The following is a 20,056-nucleotide window of genomic DNA, read 5'->3' as shown; positions in this document are numbered from 1 at the left end:
TAGCAAGCCAGAGCGTGATGAGTGCAGCGGGTGACACGACACAGCAAACAGCGGGACGTCACGTTAGATGTAGAAGAGAAGAAAACGCTGGGTGGCGAACAACGCTGGAGTAAATGAATATAAATGAAGAAAGTTAAATGGCGCATGCACCAACATGAGGATGAATTCTATAGAAAAGTCTGTTGGTAAATGACGCAGGGATGCAGTATGTGATGTGTCAACTGCCTTAATACCAGGGACATTTTTAATAGAATCTAAAGGCAAGCAAATGGCCGGGCGGGGTCCATTTGGAGTGAGGGCTGTTATTGATGGAGGGTGACACCGTGCGTAATGGCGCCGGCATCGTCATCTGTGCATTCAGTGTGCCCAGGACAGTCATGTTTGCTTTCGTCTGCTCTGTTTGTTTTATTTTTACTGCCTTTGCACAGATGGAGGGCGATAAGCAGAAAGAAGCTGCACACAATGTTGGATCTTTGTGGGAAAAGACAAATTCCAAGTCGGATTTGTTTTTCCTTTTTATGGGTCATTTTGCTACTGTCAAGTCATACCGATTGTTAGGGTCGGGCCGATATTGTCAAAAAGCATTTAGGTTTTTCATCAGGATTTGTAAGATGCTCACACATAGTTTTTACTCGTCGCAAAGACATTTCGGACATATTCAGACAATTTTTCGCTGTCTGCAAAGATCTTTTGAAACATTTTACAAGCCCTGTCGAAAACCCCCCAAATTAACTACATTCACAAGCGTTTGTCACTCAGTGAGGTACAGGAACTTTTCATTTATGGATTTATTTAAATTTCTACTTTATCAAATTGATGCTGACACTAAAAATTCCCTAGACTTTTTATTTGAAAAATAAAATAAAAGAAAGAAATAAAATTAAGAAATGTTGTTGAAATTTTAGAAAACTTTATTTATACTAGAAAACTTTAGGGAGCTATTCACTTTTTGTTATTATAATATATATTTGTTTAAAGTTGTCAATTCTTTATATGTTTAAAAAAAAAAAAGTTAGACACTAATATTTTTTCTTCTACTGCAAATGAATATCGGCTTGAAATATCGGTTATCGATCTCCTTGACTAATACTAATCGGTAATCGGTCTTGAAAAAACATATCGGTCTATCACTACAGGTGGTTTTAGGGCTGTGCAATTAATTGAAATTCAGTTCCAATTCCAATTATTGCAATCCACAATTGGTATAATGGTAAACAAAAATAAAATATTATTAATACTAAATTAGAGTTGTTAGAATTGATATATTTGGACTTTTTCTTTTTAAAATTACCAATTTAATAAATCTTGTTTGCATAATTATAGCGTTTAAAAAAAATAATTGTCTTCATATTTTTTTTTACATGTATAAACATTTTCTTGTTTTCTACTAATCGGGATTTCAATTCTTACCAAATTCATTTTGATTAATATTTTCTTCATAATCGAGCAGCACCAGATGGTCTTATTAAAAATATGACAAAAAGTTACTTTTCAGAAAAATGTAAACTCCTCATTATGCAGCGTTAACACATTCTAACGCCTAACTGGATCCAGCATGAAATTGCTTGAAATGGTTGGTAAATTTGTTAGGATGGTGCAACCTTGAGCTTTCGTCATATGCCTCAACTTTTCCTTTCATTACCATAGAAGAAAGCAAAGGCACTCAGCATTTATCAAGTAGACACGTCGTAAGATCCCCCCCGCCCCCCCCCCCCCCCCCAAAAAAAAAAAAAACAATCAAGGCCGTCAGATGTTAAAGTGATATGAAATGGCTGGTAGCTCAAGCCTTCATTTGTCTCCCACTTCCATTGAATTCATTTCTGCTCTTTCTTTTTCCTCCGGTTTCTAGTGTGCCGTCAAAGTCAATAAGTCTCTTATTTGATATTCATGGCCTTCTACTTGGATGGAGAATTAGCCTGTCAGTCCTCCGGTCCGAGATTACTTACAGACTATCCTGCTTGAGCTTTTTATTTGATGTATTTGTCAAGATATTTTTACTGTCATGAAATATTCCCATTATTTGCCACCAAATTCAATTTTACAAGTCAGCCGCGGTCATCCCACTCGTTCCCTAAAGCTTTGAATCATTTCCTGCACGTGCAAGTATGATGTTAACAGCCGACGAGTGGGAAGCAAATTTTAACAGGGGATTCCACCCCCCCCACACACACACACACACTAAAAAAAAATCCACCTTTAACTCTTTGACTGCCAAAAACGTTAAATAACGTTTAGTAAAATCCTATGGAGGAGTGCCAAAGACGTTAAAAGACGTTTTTTTTCAAAACAGAGGTGAAACTAACCATTTTCTATTGTTGATTACTGAAAAACGGAATAAGGTAGAAACAAACTTTTTTTTTCTGATGAAAGATGAGAGTCCAATCTTTTTTTGGTAGTATGTGTGTTTCCATAGTCCAAACACATAATTTTCTAAGGACCTTGAAAGATCAGTCAAAATGCTTAAAATCGGCTGGCACCCACGGCATCCCTTTTCTGAAAACGTCTGGCAGTCAAAGAGTTTTAAACACTGTTCCAAAAGTGTTTTGATGATGCAAAGATGGCAACGGAACACATCCTCGCTTTATGAGGTACACCGACCTTAGATCATAGATAATAATATTCGCTTATGTTTTATACAGCAATATGTTTTCATTTCTTAGGAAAAGCAATAAACGTCCTCAGGTCAGTTTGAGCTGGTTGGGCGTCGTGTTTGATTTTCCAAAAGTGTCAGGAACTGAACAAAAATTCCCAAAACATTGCTTATATCTTATTAACAACATTTTCAATCAATTTACTGTTATGTTTGGGTTCTGTGGGGTTGGGTTTTGTTTGATTTTGGGTGTTGTCTGTCATGTTTATTTTCAGTCTGTTTTCCCCTTGTCTTGTCATTTCCTGTTTTATTGTGAAAAGTCTGACTCCTCTCGTTTCTGGTCACTTGCCCTTCCTCGTGTGGTGTCTGTGTCAACCCTGATTGTGTCCACCTTTCCCCATTACCCTCATGTGTCATCCAATCAGTGCCCTCAGCCAGGTGTGTCTTGTCACGTCATTAGTGTTGGTGTATTTAGTCGGTTGTCTCCCCCCTGTCTGTGTCGGTTCATTTTTGCTGTTGCAACTGTCGTAAGTCTTTCGCCACGTCACGCTGACCTCTTCGCCTGATCAGGATCCATGTCATGTTGTTAGTCTCGCCTTAGTTGTTTTGTCATGTTTAGCTTCATGTTTTGTTAGTTCAGTTTATTTTGTATTTTGAAGTTAATTTTTTTTTCATTAGATATTAAAACGTCTTTTTGGACTGCACCTCTGCCTCCTTGCCCTGCCTTCCCGCATCTGGGTCCTAAAGCCCCCACCTTACTGACATTGTCTTTGTCTGTGTGATCAGTGTATTTAGGCCCCGTCCACACGAAAGCCAATTTCAATGTATCCTCACAAGTTTTTTGCCGTTTGTCCACACGATGGCGCGTTTTTTCAAAACTTGAAACCGATCACTTTTGAAACCTGGGCTCCGGAGTGGAAAGATTTCAAAACGCGCCCCGTACGCGTCCGTCTAGACACGAGATGCAGGATACTCCTCCAGTGATGACGTAACGGTCGCAGCTTGATGGCGACGCATTGTCGCAGATTCTCAAGTGACTGCGCGCGAACCGTCAGTCTGTCAACAACAATGGCGGATAGCCGTGTCGTAGTCGTTTTTTGCGCAGCCTTAGCCTCCTTAGCTTGCTTATGTTCGTCTTTTTCATGTCGTTTTGATACATGCAAAGCCATGTTTGTTCTGTCGATTACAATAAAGTTAGAAATTCTTCTTCTACGCTTTCCGTTACCTCACTGTGGGTGCGCTACAGCGCCACCCCAGACTTGGCATATACATTACATGCTGTTAAACATCTTCAGCGTCTTCTTTTGGACACACGCAAGTCTTGAAATGCTTCTTTTTTTTTTTTTCCCAGGAGAGCTCAGTAATGTTCATTCGATTTGACATCATCATTGCTCTCCTTTTTTAAAAAAAAAACAAATAAATTAAAAAAAATTAATAAATGTTTTTTTTTTTATATATATATACATATACACACATATATATATATATATATATATTTTTTTTTTTTGTATGTGGGTGAGTATGTGTGTGCGTGTGTGTGTGCGTGCATGCGTGCGAGTGTGTGTGTATTCATCAGTTCACCTAAAGCCCATTAAAAAAAATCCCATACTAATAATATAATATAATAATAAATTGCCAAATGCAGAAACATCAATGTAAGTTATCACGATGTAGTGGCTCTCGCTAACAGACAGAATTAAGTAACCAGAATTAGGTTAAAAAAAATTCTATATACGTAGACCATGTTTCTATAAATTTTGATATTTGTTTTTTATTTGAGGCTTCTGTGTGTACGAGATTTGTTTGAGGAACGAAGCCGGCTTTGCTTCCGCCTGGACGGCGCCGTAGTCAGCTGTTTTTGTTCACTCTGCGTGGGTGCATTGTTGCTATTACGTGCCGTAGCCTAGCCTAGTCTTGTTAGCCGTCGCCACAGTCAAGTCATCTACAGCCAAGTTGTCCACGCTCAGCCAAGTCAAGCCACTTCAAGTCCTGTCCCGTTGAGTCAAGTCCAGTCCAGTCCAGTCAGGTCACTGCTGCCGTGCTTCCCCTTCCATTTGGGTCCACAATCTCTGCCAGAACCGTGACATTTTCAGTACTTTAATTCTCATGAATTGAAGCGAATTTCATCGGTATTCAATTTAAAACGTGTTCATGTCAATGTACAAATATATGAAATCAACTCTTTACTGTATACAGTGGACTCGCGCTATTTGCGGGGGGTAGGAACCGGGCCGGCCCACAAATGGCAAAAACAAACGCATAATTGACATCCATTATAAATGCTTTGAAAAAAAGTCAATAGGTGAATCCGAAGTCGCAAATTACAAGTACACGGGGCTCCACTGTATTTTGCTTCCACGTCATGCCAAGCCAAACGTGAAAAAACAAAACAGAAAGTTTGAAAAACACTTCTAAATATGATTTGTATTATTTATTAAATAAACAGTAAACAATCCTCAGAATGTGCCACAATAACTTCATAGAGTTGCAAGTTTTGTATTTTCAAGCGTTTGAATGAGAACATAAAGGTCGAAAAGGCAACAATTTATACAACCCTTTAAGTGGATTTACTTTTTGTCTACAACCATTATTTGTCCAGTAAGTGCCTATGCTTCCTTGTGTAAACACATAATAACGACGCCAGGCAGGAAAACAAACTGAAAAAACACAACATAACTCACAAACGGCATTGCGAAGAATACGATTTTGTGAAAACAGTCATTAGTAGCTCAACGGCACTGTCATAAATCTTACATCCATGAAGGTCATTAAGTCATTTTGTAGTTGTTGAAGCATTTAAGAGAGGCACTGATTCTTTGAACTTTACTGTAATTATTATTCTATTCTTTGCGGTATTGTGGGAAATCCATTTATTTACTTTAATGCTCCACAACATCCATTGCGAAGTGATGCAGTGTGTGAGAGAAATGACATGCAGCACAGTCATGACGCCGTTGCTTGTGATGCTCTCCAGCTGTCAGACCGGCATTTGGTTCGAGTTCCTCTCCTCTTTAGGCACAGTTGGGAAACTCGGCATAAATGGGTGCGAGTGCAGACCTGCCTTCAACTGCCAGTGCTGTCTGCAGTCCGCACAGGTTTGATCATTTAAGATTCAAGTTATTTCAACCCATAACAAAGTCATGCCACTCAGCATTTCATCTCATGCCTCTTTTTTTTTTTTTTGCAATAGCTTGGAAGCTGGAAACTTTATATGGGAACAAACTGAGCTTATAGAAAAAGTGCAAATTATGAATAAAAAATTCAGAAGGGGAATTTAAATGTTGATGGACAAAACAACTTTGAATCACATCAACCAATGCATCATTATTGACATCATAATGGATTAATTATTAAGACATGGAGCATCTCAACTGAGCATGTTATCCCCTTGCTTGTTTTGAATTTTCTCCCACATCACCAAAATAACATTGTTTCAAGACTTGTTACTGTGAGTGGTGGCCTGTGTTATATGTGCCTTGCGATTGGCTAGTGACCAGCCCAAAGTCAGCTGGGATAGGCTCCAGATGGAGTTTACATTTGATATAGCTATTTTCTCTTACAGTTCACACAAAATGAACTATTATTGCTATTTTTTTTCTCATGGAAGGTTTACAGCATGTTCAACTGAATGGTGGCTATTATACCCATGTCAAGTTTCTCAAATCTCTCTAGAAATGACTGAAACTAACTAACTAACTAACTAACTAACTAACAATCTTCAACTAAACTTCTCATTTAATGTTTCTTCAAAATCTCTAGGAATGTAACAGAAACTAACTAACTAATTAAATAACTAGTTATAGTACTAGCTAACCATCAAACAAGCTAGTTAAGTGAGTAACCGACAAAAAGATAACTAACTTTTGAACAATCTTCAACTAAACATCCCATGTAAATTTTCTTGAATATCTCTAGAAATGTAACAGGAACTAACCAACTAATTAAATAACTAGTTATGGTACTAGCTAACCATCAAACAAGCTAGTTAAGTGAGTAACCGACAAAAAGATAACTAACTTTTGAACAATCTTCAACTAAACATCCCATGTAAATTTTCTTGAATATCTCTAGAAATGTAACAGGAACTAACTAACTAATTAAATAACTAGTTATGGTACTAGCTAACCATCAAACAAGCTAGTTACTGTAAGTGAGTAACCGACAAAAAGATAACTAACTTTTGAACAATCTTCAACTAAACATCCCATGTAAATTTTCTTGAATATCTCTAGAAATGTAACAGGAACTAACTAACTAATTAAATAACTAGTTATGGTACTAGCTAACCATCAAACAAGCTAGTTAAGTGAGTAACCGACAAAAAGATAACTAACTTTTGAACAATCTTCAACTAAACATCCCATGTAAATTTTCTTGAATATCTCTAGAAATGTAACAGGAACTAACTAACTAATTAAATAACTAGTTATGGTACTAGCTAACCATCAAACAAGCTAGTTAAGTGAGTAACCGACAAAAAGATAACTAACTTTTGAACAATCTTCAACTAAACATCCCATGTAAATTTTCTTGAATATCTCTAGAAATGTAACAGGCACTAACTAACTAATTAAATAACTAGTTATGGTACTAGCTAACCATCAAACAAGCTAGTTAAGTGAGTAACCAACAAAAAGATAACTAACTTTTGAACAATCTTCAACTAAACATCCCATGTAAATTTTCTTGAATATCTCTAGAAATGTAACAGGAACTAACTAACTAATTAAATAACTAGTTATGGTACTAGCTAACCATCAAACAAGCTAGTTAAGTGAGTAACCGACAAAAAAGATAACTAACTTTTGAACAATCTTCAACTAAACATCCCATGTAAATTTTCTTGAATATCTCTAGAAATGTAACAGGAACTAACTAACTAATTAAATAACTAGTTATGGTACTAGCTAACCATCAAACAAGCTAGTTAAGTGAGTAACCAACAAAAAGATAACTAACTTTTGAACAATCTTCAACTAAACATCCCATGTAAATTTTCTAGAATATCTCTAGAAATGCAACAGAAACTAACTAACTCACTAACTAACTAACTAACTAACTAACTAACCCGCTATGGAATTTGCTAACAAGTTAAGTAACCAACAAACAAGCTAACCAACTAACTAGTTAAGTACCTGTCCTAACAAGTCGATGACGATGCCCACTTTTCGGTGAGTGCACAATGGCGCGAAGCCTCTAAAAAAAAATACACAGACTGAGCACTGACTGAAGCAGATTTACATCCGCCGATCGGGGTGAGTACAGGCGGTGCCTCACAATGTTGCAAGGCATTCGTCAAATATGCGGAAGAGCCCGGCGAAAGGTGGGAATCGTCATCGAATTGGAATTGACGATTAATGGTATGCTAATTAACTTACTAGCTAGCTAGCTAGCTAACTTTAAACTTGTTTTTTTCCCTTCCAATTCTTGCACTGATTCACTTTTCCTGCAATAGCCTTAAAAAAAAACGTAAATAACGTGTGACCTTGCTTACTTTAAAAACCCTCATTTGCTCATTATGATTCGCTTGGGAAGTGGTGTAGTGTATTGTTTGTTCCTTAAATGTTAACAATTTACTTTGAGTCATCTCAAAAGTTTCCAGTTCAAAATTCTGCTGCTTTGTCTCTTAACTGGAACATAGAAGAGGGAGCACTTAGCATTCATATTCGGACTTCTGTCCACTGGCTTCCTGTGCACTTTAGGGTTCATTTCAAATCAGGATTCTGTGATTTGTTTTCAAATTTCTAAATGGTCTTGCCTCACTTTACCCGCTGCTCCTGGAGTGGCTGAGGTTCAAGCAGAAGCTTAGATGAGATGCAGCTTTTCCTAAAGCTTCTTTCTAGAGCTGGTCCCAAACTAAGGAATAACCTCTTGGTGTTTGTTATTGTTTTTAAATTATGTTATGTTCAATTGTCTTTTGTTTGATCGATTTTTATTTGTGTACAGCGCTTTGTTAAAGATGCAGTTGTTTTTAAAGTGCTGTATAAATACATTTGAGTTGCAAGTTGAATTGAGTCTTACCGATCTCAATGAGAAAATGAAATAAAAGTGACCAAAAAGCTGCACAGTCAACGGCCACATTGGCTACACCGACACAAACTAATGAGATCAAACAGAAGAGGTGCAATCAAATTCTTCTTCCACAAAGATGCTAATCAACTGCAAACTATACCCACAGTAATAAACACATTGTTAAAATCAATACGTCTCAACATTATTGGATTTGTAAAGGCAGAATTGTTGATGCGTTTCTTGTTTTGGGTCTCGTCAGATTGTGGAGGTGTCCCTAATGTTGTGCCCAGTGAGAGTACACAAACACAAACTCCTGCGTTGCAGATGCCAGTAATGGCTCTTCTGGGTTTTGTCACCACCTGCCCGCTTTCGAGGCTCCATCTGTCTTGCACACCTGGCTGCCATCCACCATTTTTTTCCACCCCATCACCGTGTGTCCTCATTGACCTTTTACATCGTCCTTTCAATGTGGAAGCCAAGGCTTGTTTTTTTATTTTTTTTATTTACACTTTCTTGAATCATCAATTTCCATTGCCATCTGTCTCATTTCCTTTAACCTATTTAATCTGTCCCCTTTTCTGCATTGTACTCCACCGTTTTAAAAGCTTCATCCATGAAGCCGAACACAAACTTGAACAAAACGCCCATTTCCATGCAGTCAAATTACAACCTGACAAACAAATAAAGCCACATCAGCGCGCTCACATATCGTCTGCATAGACTCGCAAGACCCAGATCCTCCATGTGTGCATGCTGGTCCTCTAATCTGTGGTCTGGCGGCTTGCTTGGGACCTTTCCCAAAGTCAGTGGACCAAAAAAGGTCTAGGCTGCCTGGGCTCGAGCAGTAACACCCTACACTTAGTCACATGGCGCTAGCTAGTCCACACCCTGCTAAACATAGCCAGATGTGTCAGGACTGGTAGCGTGCTATATTGTCACTGTTGCTGCCATTTGGACACAAGAGGAAGTGGTTGGAGGAAAATGTATTCCCCGTCTTGCTTTAAACATACTAATAAAAAAGATCTTTTACATGAAGGAAGGAAAAAAATCGGAAATCTTTTTTTTTTTCTGGAGAGCTCGGTATTGTTCATTCGGTAATTTTACCGAGTTGACATGTCATCATCATTGCTCTCTCTTTTTATTTTTAATTTTAATTTTTTCATTTTGTATGTGGGTGAGTATGTGTGCGTGCGTGCGTGCGTGCGAGTGTGTGTGTATTCATTAGTTCACCTAAAACCTATTAAAAAATCCCATACCGTTCACCTAAACCGAACACTTCCAGCCAGAGTCGTGAGGCAGTCAGGGAGACCCGAGGAAGGACCAAAGAAAAGAAAGGAAAGTGAAATCCAGCACCGACTAGAGTCCTTCACCAACCCCAAAAACATCTAAATTCCAACAAATCAGGGAGACCTCAAGAGACCAAAGGAAATAAAAAATCTGAATTCTTAACAGCAAAGAGTGAATCTGCCCCAAAGTGACTTTACACTTCCTTATTTTATTTAGTTTCAGGTATCATGTGAAGCCATCAGCATTATATGACCCCCAATTGACATTAAAGCAGCATTGCAGAACTGCTGCCTGGCAGTCCCCGGTTGCAGCTCAGTACCAGTTTGAGAGGCTTTTGGTCACCATATTGCTGCAAAGCGTAGTTCAATTTTTGGAAACGGGATCTGTTGTTGACAAACAAAACTGCTGCAACTTCCACGACTGATAAAAACCACAGAACTCTTGGAGCAGGCATTTGTGCAAAGCTATGAAAAGTCTACCCAGCGGGGTGCACTGGACTTCAAGATCAACATAAGTTGACCCGGGTTTATAAATTATTTGAGTGACAGGACCCAATGTATTCAATATCATGATTTGCGTTCCGAAACTTGTGAGCATCCACAAGGGGGTGCCACAGGGGTCCATTTTAGAATTTCTCTTTTTTATATGATGCATAATTATGGGACTGCTGAGCGTAGCAAGCAGCACATATTACTATCCTAGAAAAATGGGTATATTATTTTTATTTTTTAATCTTCCACCGATTTTTCCGCATAATGCGGCCCGTACCGTAGATCGCACCGGGACAAATGAGGTATCGAACGATGCGGCTCGATCGGACTCGGTGCGGCATTATTTTTCTAGGAATTCCCACTTACCATGGCGACGCAATGCCCCAAAAACTACCCCAAAAAGTGCCATAGGAATGAATGGGAAATGGAAAGACAAAAATCACACACCTAAAGCACCTTTTTCCAAGACACGCTGCGCGCGCATACGTTGTCCGACCGAATCGAATTTTGTATGTATGTATTTTGTAGGAATTTTTCCCATCTTTAGCTCAGTGTCGAAATCTTTTTTAAGGAATGAAAGCTCTCCCCTCTGTGCGGGTTCAAAGACAGTGAGTGAATTAGGCTTCTACCGCCACTCTGTTGACCAATTAACTTTAGAGTGGCGGGAAAAAACAAAAGTCTACTTCTATTTGCAAAAGTTTCACTTCAAGTCTTCACCATGGCCACAATCTTTTCTCACTAGACGTCAAATTCTCACATTTTGTAGTCACGAGTGTCTTCTTTCAGACAAACTAACTTTTATTTGGCTAAGGTGTCATTTAGTACCTTTATTTTCACTTTTAGCTCGGACAAGTCGGACCAACTCGCCTATCTCTTCCATGTTAAATTCAGGCGCCTTTCGCTCTTCATTTCTGATAAATCATAAGTTTTCAACCTGCTCTCATTTGGTCATTTTTCATCCGATTAAAAAAACATAGAACATACTCGTGTTCCCCAAACCCTTGCCGTTCTAACGAGCCATTTCTTGAATCTGTATCTTGAACCGTTAAGTCGTGAGAGGCTTTTGTTCAAGGGGTGCGTCTCTCATACAATCTCAATGGAATGTGGGGCGCGTGATGGCTCCAAGTCAAAAATGGGTGTGCGTTCTTAAAGCGACAGTGACATATTTTTAGTTTCTGTTGATTATGGTTAACTTCCACATTTCTTGACCGATTTTTGTCGTTTAAATTTTAAACTGTTCAGCTCATTTACATTTTTTTTTCCAGGGACAGTGAAATACTTTTAGTTGATGTTGATTATGGTTAACTTCCACATTTCTTGAGCGATTCCAGTGGTTTAAATTTTAAACTGTTCAGCTCATTTACAAGAGTCAGCAGTCCCATTCAAAATTTCCGCGGGAATTTTTCTAGTTTGTGAAATGTAACGCCGATGACACACTCGTTTACTGATTCGATCGTTAAATGTCTGCAGAAGGCTTTAGATGTGGTGCAGCAAAAAATTCTGCAGATACTACTGGTGCTTAATGCAGACAAAACTAAGCGAATGTTGTTTTCAAACTCATCAAGTACTGCCCACAGTGTCCACTCTTGATGGAAATGAAATTGAGGTGGTTCATCTGTCCAAATATCTTGGAATGTTGTTTGACGATGCTCTCACTTGAGAATCTTGTAAAGAAACTCAAAATTGCAACTGGATTTTTTTTTCTTCCAAAATAATAAATAATAAAATAAAATTTTGTTTTTCTTCAGAGGTTAAAAAGGGCCGTGTCACTGCAACAACTTCATCCATTTTAGATTATGGAGACCTTTGAAGTATCCGGTTAAGGTGACGGGTATGGCATTTTTAACAAGTTTCAGGTGAATTAATGACCACAAACTCACGCACACAGCATCACACACATACACAAAAAAAAAAGAGCAATGATGATGACATGTTGACTCGGCAAGACTGCCAAAGAACAATATTGAGCTCTCAAAAAAAAAAGGAAAAAAAGTCTTATCATACGGCTTTATATGCAGAGGTTTTTCCAGGTTCATACTGTGCCCCCTCTTTAAAAGGGGCAGATCTTGAGCCTTGTTTTTTTCTTCTCACTCATCCTTATGTTTTTTTCCCATCAAATAAACTCGAGGCTGTGGAAGTTTTACCCATAATGACTTCAATTGACTTCAAGTGGAAGATTATGCTGCTCCCCAACATTAAGTTGGTACAAGCTTACAAAACTGCTAAGCCTAAACTGTCAAATATGGACTCTGTTCAATTAATACCTGAAACGAAACGAACAAAAGGATGTGCAAAATGACTTTTGGGACATCCAGTTTTGAATAAGTAGCAGCAAATGTGGACGATTTTTGGCTTTGGTAGCTCGTCCATTGCTCAACTCTCGTCTTTAGAGGACCTAATCAGTCATAAGAATCGTGATTCTCATTTAGTACGATTCAGAATCGATTTCAAATGTCCCAAAATCGATTTTATTTAAATTATTTTATACTGCCTAGCCTTTGTCTGTGTGTGCCTTTATTTGGAGCGCTGTTCATGTTGTACCCGATTTGGCCACTGAGGGGCAGTGTGGTTCCATGTGGTCTAGTACACTGTTAAGTTGTAGCCACATTAGAGAGTAAAAGGAAAAAGTCACGATCAAGTTATTCCAATAAAAGTAGGGTTTTTTTCAGCGTGGAGCCGTTCTTTTGAGTGATTAAAGTGCCGCGAGTAGCGCGCTAATTAGCATTAGCGAGTCAGACTGGAGTAGATCATTACGATTCCTTGCACAACTATAGATTGAAACAAAAATCATTGTCAATCAAATCATTTTGAATCAAAAATCGTTCCTAATCAAAAATCGAATCCGAATCAAATCGCAGACCTAAAAATCGGAATCGAATCGTGAGACATTCAAAGATTACCACCCCTACTAGTCAGTCAACAACAGATGATTATTGGACCTCAATGTCCCATGAACTCCGTCCCCACCCTTTATCAACTGATGTTGACTGGGGTGAAGTAAGGGTACAACAAACGGGAAATATACAGCTGAACAAAGAGAAAACATGTCTAATTAACGCTTTCCCTTTGTTTATTCCAGATGTATTATTGAAGTGAATATAAATGAATTTCCAAATGAGGCAACAAAAAGATGCAATTCTCTGCATACTTTCTGCGGTAAAACCCTCAAATGTTTAGAGAATGAAGCTGAGTCACGCCGAATAGTGTTTATGTGTCGTCAGCATTGTTTACTAGCTCTTATTTTGCTAAATGAGGTGTTTCCCCCCCAAACTCAAAAGGTTAAGAACCGAGAGATGACACGCGCTAACTATGGAATTTGCAACTTCCTGGAAAGCTTGGTGCATTTGTGTGTTTTGGCCCTTCAGCCGTTATTCTTCTGGCACAGCAGCAACGGCACCCGCAGCGAAAAGGAGCGAGAGCGCGAGAATGAAGGACTCAGACCGATAGAGGGAACGTAAACAAATGTCATTGGGCCACTAATCATGGCGGTGGCAAAAGGTCAGACCAAGTAGCAAAGCCTGATCTGACAGATCTATTGTCAACCAGCGGCCAGCGCCGAACTTGGCGCTCCGGGGCAGCTCTCTGTCACGTTAGGCACACAATTTCTTGATGGTGCACTGGAATTTGCAGTATACAGTAAATTAATCTTATTTATAGAAATTCAACTTTTTGACTTTGACCATACGAAGATAACACCCTTCATATCTCAAGAATGTGATTATGGTTAGTGTATGTTTTTTTTTTTTTTTTTAGATCTACTCTTGATTTCTGCTTCTATCTCCAAAGAGATACCGCGTTCATGTAAATTAGCACCACTGTTACTGTTATGCATATTCCTTTCTTTTCTTTGGTCCTTCCTCAGGTCTCCTGACGGCCTCACGACTCTGGCTGGAAGTGTTCGGTTTAGGTGAACGGTATGGGATTTTTTAATAGGTTTCAGGTGAACTAATGAATACACACACACTCACACGCACGTACAAAAAAGAAAAGAAAAGAAAAAAGAGCAATGATGATGACATGTCAAATCGGTAAAATTACCGAAGGAACAATACTGAGCTCTCCAAAAGAAAAAAAAAAATAAATAAAATAACAGCGGGGCGGAAGTGCGAAACAGTTTGCTCACAGACACATTTAGATAACTCGGCACTCATTTCACACTTAATGAATGTGTAGTCATTCAAGGCAGCCACTTTTTTTTTCATACGAGCAATAACAAGTACATTTTCCATAGTTTGTATTTTCATGAGATTTATCATTGCAAAAAAAGCAAAGCACTCAAATAACCAATTCCAGTGTATGTTTTGCGTGCGTGGCTCAGTGGTAGCGCTCGTCTCTCAACCCTCAGGTTGCGGGTTCGATCAGAGGCTCAAGTGTCCTTGAGCAGGATACTGAACCCCAGTTGCTCCTCGTCATCAGTAGGTGAATGGAAAGGAAGTGTGACGTTCTTTGAGTGCCTGAATAGATGGAAGAGTGCTATACAAGTGAAAGACTATTTTAAACTTGCATGAAAAAAAATCCTTGTAATATTTTGCTGAAGAAGATACCTCAACAAGGTTAAGAAAAAAAACTGCCTTGAGTATATGGAAATCCAAAGCTGATTTAAATACGTGACTGTTTTGATGATTATCCATACAGTAGTTTTTTGGGGAAAAATATGTATACTCAGACAGTTATTGCCAAAATGTTGCCTTTATCTTTTGTCAACTATTTCTATAAATGTGTCCGAGCAAGCTGTTCTGCACCTCCGCCCCATTGTTAAGAAACAGTGGGGATGATGAACTTAATAGCTAGCCATGACTTGGCAGCTAGTCTGGACAAATTTGTGTTTGGCGATGTCATGCACCACACCGCTATATTATAACTGAGGGGATAATTTGATTTCTGGATGATGAAATTCTGCCTCAACGACGGATAATGCTCTGCAATCTTGACTGTCAACGGGGGTGTGCATCTCTCCACAAAAGATGATTTGATAAGATTCGTGATAATGGGGTATGATACGATTCAAGGAGGCGATTTAGTGGGGTTAGGATTTAATTCGATGTGGTACGGCTGTACACAGTAAATTCTGAACAGTAAATTTGACTCTAAACAGAGTCTAACATTTACACTTGGAAGAGAGTAAAACATTCAGGGTAAATTTTACACAAAGTATGTTTAGTGTGTATGAGAATTTGCCTAGCCCATGAAAAAAAAAAAAAGATTTTTCACTCAGAAATTTTAAGTCATTTTTGCAACGACAGACTTTGACTAAATTGTAACTCTTTTACTGCCAAAGACGTTAAATGACGTTCTGCAAAAACCTACGGAGGAGCGCTAAAGACGTTAAAAGACGTCCACCCATTTTTTTTTTTTTATGAAACGGGTGGAGTAAAGCCTTGCCCAGCTGTGGTGAAAGTTTCAAGCAGGTCTAGTGAGCCCAATGACTATTTTTGGCCCCTAGATGGCAGCGATGACTCTCTTTTGACAAGATTGGGTGGGCGTCAGTAGAAGACGTGAGGCGGAGCTAGAGGGGACAATGGCTGGGGAAGGGAAGAGAACATGGCGACCGGTTGCAAGCAGCTCACGTTCGAGCAGTTTTTTTCAAAGACGAAAAGCATCGACCAACGCTAAAGAGCACATTGATGACGACGATGATCATCATCGATGATGATGATGGTGACTCCGAGGTTGGAAGCGTTGACGCGGCAGTAGAAGACGTGAGGCGGAGCTAGATGGCTGAGGAAGCGAACAATGGCGACCGGTTGCAAGCAGCTCACACTTGGGAATTTTCTTCAAAGACGAAAGGCATCGACCAACGCTAAAGAGCACATTGATGACGACGATGATCATCATCGATGATGATGATGGTGACTCCGAGGTTGACGCTGAAGTTGCAAGCGTTGACGCGGCGGCTATGACGACGTCATAAAGGTTCACGGGCTAGCGATGCTAACACCGGAAAACGCGGAGCACAACCGAGCACGCTCAGGCGGACGTTAGAGTTAATAGTTTATTTTTTATTTTTTTTAAAAGAGCAACAAACTCACGACCTTGAGCTTGGCAGACTTGGCACACGTTACCACCTGAGCTAAGCCACACCTACTGTTTGCTTGTATCCAAATTTTTATTTTACTGTCTTCCAAGTATAAATTGTATCTCATTCTGTTTAGAGTCAAATTCACTCTACAGAATTGACTGTGTAGCTTAGTCATGCTTTCAAATGACAAATATGCAAGCTCTCTAACCATAGTTCATTAAATTCAAACAAACAAATCATCAGCAACATCAAACAGATTCATATGCGATGTGCAGCCCTCATAAAAGACAATTCGATAAATATCGACACCATTTTAAAATTAACGGTTCAATTTTGTTCATCAAATCAAAACTGATTTGAATTTGTTTTTGTTACACCCATCATGGGTACTCACTTTAAGTATGCGAGTGAGTGTTTGGGTGAAGCGAGGGCGGTGTGATGGAACTAGCTACTGGTGGCTTTGCACAAGGTAAGCAGAGCTGCAAAAAGTTTTGTTGAGTATGTTTGTGAGCAAAAAAGAAGTCCGAACGGCATTTAGAAGGCGTACACTGGATGTTGTTTTGACAAAAGCTGGACTAGCCATTTCATTCTAATCACATGAAAATGAATTTGTCCATCTCCAGTGTGGACTCCAGTATGTTACCCACCATGTAGACTCTGGACCGCTTTGATTGGCTGAGAATCAAATTGGCTGTGTTCGCTCCCACAGCGGCGCAAATGCTGAATTTCAACGTTGGCGCTGTTGTGTCACTTGCGCACACGTTTAGCAACTCACCATCGAAGGCCTTATACTGTCCTCCGAGGGACACCTGTAAGGAGCGTCCGGCGTCTTTCAGAAGTCCCTCCATCTCTGCTCGGCTCCGCGTGGCTAGGTTCTCCTCCATGTCGCTGGTGCAGCAGGTGTAACCCTGGGGACAGATGCGAAGGTGCTCCCCTAGTGGGTGGAGAAAACAGGGCGAGCAAGTAGTGTGAGAGAGAGAGAGAGAGAGAGAGAATTTGGGTGGGGAAAGACAACAGAAGAGAGGCATTAGCGAAACTGTCTGTGTCATTGATGTCAACACTCAAGCTATTTTGCCGCTTTATAATCATCTGTAGAGCAAGCACCGACATGACAATCGGGGTAAGCTGCGGCGGCTGCGTTGGCATTCAAGGAGGCATGGGCTCACTCGTCTGATTACCTGGCGAGATTCAGACAGGTCTTTGGCAGCGTGCTACAATATATGCACACAATCAAATGGGTAGTGTGCGAGCGCAAACGCAGCCTGTCAAAATGTTTCCGTCTCAAGTCGAGCCGCGATGCAAGTCGGAAGAAAACCGTGTAAATTGCGCTTTAACGAAGGAAGGCTTTGGACAAATACAACATGTGGGTGGCGTTCATTTACATTTTAAGAGATGTTCAGTTCTACTTCATCTTTCAAGCACAAATGTACTCTCATTGGTATACATTCATTGTGTTAGATAATAATGCTCAGTTTTGGGGGCATTTTACCACATCAATATTATGTACGGCAGTTCAAAACACATTATTATCTTGCATTGATTGGTAAAAAAGCTAACAACCTAGCTAGCTAACAAACTACTAGACAGATTTTCTAACCAGCTGCCCTGATTGTATGTAGCTGACAAGCTCATTAGCTTCTAACTAGCTACCTAGCTATGTACCTAACAAAGAAACTTACTAGTAACTAGCTACCTAGCTATGTAGCTAACTGCTAGCTACTCACATGACAAACCAATTGCTAAAATATGTGCTGTGAGAGCCCACTCCTCCTTAGAAAGTGTTTGACTTCAATATGTAGAAGCTTGATAATGAAAAGAAAACATGTTTACCGCCTTAATTAACTCATTCACTGCCATTGACGGCTATAGATGTCAAAAATTCATGTGAATTATTTCTATTAGTTTAAAAGAAATCCACTTTTGTTAACAAGAGTATGAAAGCCTAGAATTTGTTTTATTGTACATTTAGAACAGATATAAAATTCCTGATTAATCGTGAGTTAACTAGTGATTAAAAAATGTAAAAAGTTGGGTGTCATCAAACCATTCAAGTTCTGGAAAACGTAAACGTTTGAGTTAATCACAAAAAAAAAAAAGTTTGACAACTCCAAAAAAGTGAGGCAACCGATTACCTCACTTTTTCTTTTGTTCTGCAAACGTATTCGGGTTAACAGTGCATTACACGCCCCCAGCGCATCTGACAAAATCTGGCAGCTGAGAGTAGACTAGTTGAAACAAGGTCCAAGTTGTGGTGCAGGTTTTGTAACGTGATTTTGATCCAGGCATAGGCAGATGGATTCCTCTCCCCGTTATGTGTGGTGGATATCATTGTATTTCAGTCCTAAATATGAAATCATCCACAATAGAAGTCTTCTAGCAGTTCCTTACAAACATACTTTTCACATGCCAATGCTTTCACCATTTAGACCATGGGCCTCACCTACGCTGAATTTAAAGGGAATAAGAGGAGCTGCATCACTTAGCCAGGAATCAAATTTTGAACCCGTTTTTAACTGGGCCCATCTACGAGAAAAAAGAAAGAAAAAAGAAAGAAAGAACACTCCATCTAACAATACATACAATACATGAACTAAATAGTACATAATAAAGTGTCTGGGGTAACTAATAAAGTGTCTGGTGGGTATGATTACACAAACACGCAACACATGGAACAAATCGATATTCTGGGTGGAGGAGAGGAACTTTGCAAAGCTTGCATCATGTTGTATGTCGAACATGAGAAGTTCTCCTCAACTTTGGAGGCAGCAAATTGGTTCTTGAAAAACACTCCTGAAATCATGCATGTCGATCGTCATTCTACTTATATGATTTAATGAGTGAAAAATCAAATGATTTGGTTTTGATTGGGGGGGGGGGGGGGGGGTAATCAAGCTGCTGTTTTTTTGCGGTTGCAAATAGAGTGCAGGTCATAGCATTTCCATCCTGATTGAGTTATTGCCTCTGTGAAGGAAGCAGCTGACTGAATCTCATGTCTACCTTTGCACTGAAAGGCCCTACAGTGATAAGCATTCAGTCATTCCAACAGGCCGGCTACTCCTCTCCTTCGTCTCCCTTGCTTGAGTCTGTTATTATACAGAGGTTATTTGAGCCAATTTTGCACTGGTCGACCTGGTCGGTGTTCAAAACTAACTTTTGAGCTATACAGTACATTCGGAACTGTCATCAACTGTTTATGAAAATGGCATCCAATAGTAGTAGCGATCATACACGTGAATAGTCATTTTTAGATTATTAGAAGTTGTGATTCTCAAACTGTCGTACTTAGACTCCCTCTAGTGGTATGTGAAAGAATCAAAGCCCAAGTACATCCATCCATTGGTTTAATGTACAGTTTAGTTGTATTTACATTTTTTTTTAATTCAACACATTTTCAATACATCTTCAAAAAAGAGTTGTTAAACTTTATTTTGGTACAATTTTAATTAACCTTTTTTTTTGTGCGATGTTAATGAACAAACTGTGTATAATGAGGCTACAGCGGCTTTCACTAATATTGAATATACTTTTTAGAAATTCAACATTTGTTGGTCATAATGGTGACATATGGAAGTTGAAGATTTTTTTTCCCCGCTTGTAGTTCAGCGTACAAGGTTTGAATACGACTGTATTTTAGCAGGTGACTTGAACTACAATCCC

The 20,056-nt window shown here is 39.2% G+C and overlaps 1 protein-coding gene across 2 annotated transcripts in view; it reads right to left on the bottom strand.

The window, feature by feature from the left end:
- gpc1b (glypican 1b) overlaps nt 1-20,056 on the bottom strand; it is a 158,381-nt gene that overhangs the window by 45,812 nt on the left and 92,513 nt on the right. For both annotated transcript variants that reach the window (XM_077557561.1, XM_077557560.1), the window contains exon 2: nt 17,175-17,333. In XM_077557561.1, coding sequence (XP_077413687.1) covers nt 17,175-17,283 — 109 coding nt within the window. In that variant the 5' untranslated portion in view covers nt 17,284-17,333. The remainder of the gene's footprint in view (nt 1-17,174; nt 17,334-20,056) is intronic.

Source organism: Vanacampus margaritifer, chromosome 2 (assembly GCF_051991255.1).
Source record: "Vanacampus margaritifer isolate UIUO_Vmar chromosome 2, RoL_Vmar_1.0, whole genome shotgun sequence".
Lineage (NCBI taxonomy): Eukaryota > Metazoa > Chordata > Actinopteri > Syngnathiformes > Syngnathidae > Vanacampus > Vanacampus margaritifer.
This window is presented reverse-complemented; position numbering and strand designations above follow the sequence as displayed.